The sequence below is a fragment of the Sinocyclocheilus grahami genome, unplaced genomic scaffold (assembly GCF_001515645.1).
Source record: "Sinocyclocheilus grahami isolate Dianchi unplaced genomic scaffold, SAMN03320097.WGS_v1.1 scaffold23.1, whole genome shotgun sequence".
Classification (NCBI taxonomy): Eukaryota; Metazoa; Chordata; class Actinopteri; order Cypriniformes; family Cyprinidae; genus Sinocyclocheilus; species Sinocyclocheilus grahami.
The window spans coordinates 541,998-545,483 of NW_015505202.1; the positions used below are offsets into that span (position 1 = coordinate 541,998).

Below are 3,486 nucleotides of genomic sequence, written 5' to 3' on the forward strand. Positions count from 1 at the left end.
GGAATCACGGCTTTGAGAGTCAAAAAAACATACACAAACAAAACCAAATTAAACCCTGCGGCTCGTGATGATACATTGATGTGTAAAGACACAAAACTATCGGTCTGTGCAAGAAACTGAACAGTATTTATATCGTTTTTTACCTCTGATTTTCACCGCAATGTCCGAACGGTCCTGAGCGCGTCCTGAGCGTGTTCAACAGTCGGCGCCTGACATGTCTTCTTCTTCTTCTTGCTTTACGGCGGATCGCAGACTTATAAGTGCATTACCGCCACCTATCTCTCACATGGACCATTGACACTCTATTTACAATCTCAATTAGGAGTGTCAATGGTCCACTTGAGAGATAGGTGGCGGTAATGCACTTATAAGTCTACGATCCGCCATAAAGCAAGAAGAAGAAGAAGACGCGTCAGGTGCTGGCTGTTGAAGACGCTCAGGATGTACTCAGGACAGTTCAGACATTGCAGTGCATCAGAGGTAAAAAAACGGTCCCACTTTATATTAAGTGGCCTTTACTATGTACCTACATCAAAAAATAAGTACAGTGTATTTATTGTGTTCATATTGTATTGTAAAACACTTTTGCTGCTATTGAGGTGGGATATGGGTTACGTTAGGTGGTTTGGGTAGCTTTAAGGTTGGGTTAAGGTGTAAGGGATGGGTCAACAGTGTAATTTTTTTTATTGCAAATATATGTCTTGTCTTTCATCCTCTCCCTGCTGCTGTGGTGGTCCGAGTCCATCCTGATCTTTAACACTGTCGTTCTGCTTGGCAGGGAGCCGCGGAAGATCCTGCTGCACAAGGGTTCCACAGGTTTGGGATTCAACATTGTGGGCGGTGAGGATGGAGAGGGCATCTTCGTGTCTTTCATTTTGGCAGGTGGGCCAGCCGACCTGAGCGGAGAGCTGAGGAGAGGAGACCGCATCCTGTCGGTCAGTAACTGTCCGTGACACTCAAGTTCAAATAGTGAAGATGGACAGCATTAAAATGACAAGAATTGTTTTGCCAGTTTCCACCATGGTTTTATCTCCCAGTTCCAACTTTTTTTTTTATCCCATGGTGGAAACAAGCTTCCATAGTCTTATGTTCACTAAGGCTGCATTTATTTATTCAAACATACAGTAAAAACAGAAATATTGTGAAATATTATTACAATTCAAAATAAGCATTTTTAATTTTAATATATTTTATAAATATTTTATACCATGGTGGAAACAAGCTTCCATAGTCTTATGTTCACTAAGGCTGCATTTATTTATTCAAACATACAGTAAAAACAGAAATATTGTGAAATATTATTACAATTCAAAATAAGCATTTTTAATTTTAATATATTTTATAAATATTTTATCAAATGTAATTTATTCCTGAGATGGCAAAGCTGAATTTTCAGCAGTCACTATTCCAGTTTTAAGTGTCACATGATCCTTCAGAAATGTATCTGATTGATTCAATGGATTTGTTGCATGTTGGGAAAAAAATAATAACATTTTATAATAAATCTTTAAAAGTCAAAATCTGGATTTTAATTTTTAATGTTATTATAACCTAAAGATGCTATGTGAAAGTTTGAAACAGAAAATAGTGGTTTTCATCTTGCCACTTTCTTGGTAAAGAAACCCTAACATTTTTACTCAAATTAATCAAAATGGATTTATAGCGTTTTGGAACCAAACTCTTCAAATACTCTTTAGTGTATATTATATGGATTTGTTTTTTTATGATTCCTAATACAATCTGCTCTTTAAATTGGTATGATGTCTTAGAGCTGACATTACGTCATGTGATTTGCGTGAGTGTGTGTGGGTTGTTGTTTTAATCTGTTACCATGGTATTGTCTCAGGTGAATGGTGTAAACCTGCGCAATGCTACCCATGAGCAGGCTGCTGCTGCACTGAAGAGGGCTGGACAGACGGTGACCATCATTGCCCAGTACAGACCAGAAGGTAGAGTGGCTCTTTCAGTGTGTATCCATGATGTTTGTCACTGCAAAAGAAATAGTGCTCCCTAGAGGTCAATGCATGAGATTAGCAATGAGAAGAGATTTGAGCTGATGCATGCAAATTAGCTTTTTATAGGGTCTTAAAATATGCAATGATTCATTTAAGAGCAACAAATTAAATAATTTAAACTGCGATTCTAAGAAAAGATCACCTTTGTACTTAGAAATATTATGTGGGATTATTGCATCAAGACCCCAAACTACTCTCGCTCTCTTCCCACACCCATGTGTGCCTGTTGTGTCTTGCCTGTTTCTGTAATCACTCCATCACAGCGGCATACTACTGCATGTCCCTTTAAGAAAGGTGAACTACTTAGCCTCACCTAGTTTTATGAGAAAGAATCCTTATTTGCAAATGAGGACATTCAGTGACTGATGATTGGTTGGCTTTTGAAGAATTAAGGGGGCAGATTTTTGTTTGACATACTCTGCTCAGTGAAGTGTTCACTAATAAAGCTTTATCCAGATCTATGCATAGAAACAGCGTGACTGCGTTGAAGTTTCTTGGAATTCACTGGAATGAATCATTATTTGAGTCGAATCTTTTTAAAGAATTATTTGAAGTGGTTCACAATAAGCAATTCAATGCCGCAAATGATATTTCGATTCTAAATATTTGTTTATAAGATGAATCACGGCTGCAACAAATTGAACTAGGAGTCTTGGATTATGGAAACGTATTTATAGCCTATTATTACTTTTATTAACGAAACTAATCGGAAATAGGCCTGTGTGTGTGTGTGGCTTAATCGGTACCTTTTAATGTGCCACACCGGGTGCCAGGAACCGTGCGATGACGTAAAAGAATCATTGAATCCGGTTCTTTGAAATGAACTGTTCAAAAGAACCGATTCGCTAAAATGATTCGGACTTCCCAACACTAGTTCACTCGCTTGAATGAAAGTACTAGGGTGAAACTGTGCCAGAAGTGGGAGGGATCAACCTGAGAGAAAAAAAAGAGGGGGAAAAGAATTAAATGGACTGAAAACCACAGAGTGACGGAAGAGCCTGACTTTACCGCTTGAAAGCTTATTTTTTGGCGCAGGGTTAGGTTTCATCTGCTGGATCACAAGAGTCTCTTTGACAGGAGATATGGAATAAGCGCGCGCTGGTCGCGTGAGCGGGACGGATTGAAATCCCGCGTCTCGAGCGCGAATGAGACTCGGTTTTGAAGAAGAAGGTGCCGCTTTTGGATTGGGAGGAGCGAAGCAGGACAGACCGAAACATTTTCATTAAACTCTTTACTATTTATTTACCTTTCGTGTCGATTCGAAACTTAAGAAAACGACATTTTCCTCCTCACGCCGATGTGCGGCTCGCTAGTTTATTCTTCATTGTTTGACTCGTTTTATCTTAAGTTACCTAAAATGTTTTTGGAGTGAGCTGGACACCGCGCTTTAGACGCCGCCGGGTAAGATCACCTCAACTCATATTCATAGAGTATTTTCAGGAAATATCTGTGTAAAGTATGGAAAACACAG

At 39.0% G+C, this 3,486-nt stretch overlaps 1 protein-coding gene and 1 long non-coding RNA gene across 2 annotated transcripts in view; one reads left to right on the plus strand and one right to left on the minus strand.

Moving 5' to 3' along the window:
- LOC107560340 (disks large homolog 3-like) overlaps positions 1-3,486 on the plus strand; it is a 56,941-nt gene that overhangs the window by 16,402 nt on the left and 37,053 nt on the right. Inside the window, exons 7-8 of the mRNA XM_016244491.1 lie at positions 779-935; positions 1,847-1,949. Of these exons, the coding sequence (XP_016099977.1) occupies positions 779-935; positions 1,847-1,949 (260 nt within the window). The remainder of the gene's footprint in view (positions 1-778; positions 936-1,846; positions 1,950-3,486) is intronic.
- On the minus strand, positions 1,936-3,410 carry LOC107560382 (uncharacterized). Its single transcript, XR_001605722.1, has 3 exons — positions 3,024-3,410; positions 2,158-2,298; positions 1,936-2,010 (listed from the first exon to the last, which is right to left on the minus strand). It is a non-coding gene; the product is annotated as an uncharacterized lncRNA (long non-coding RNA).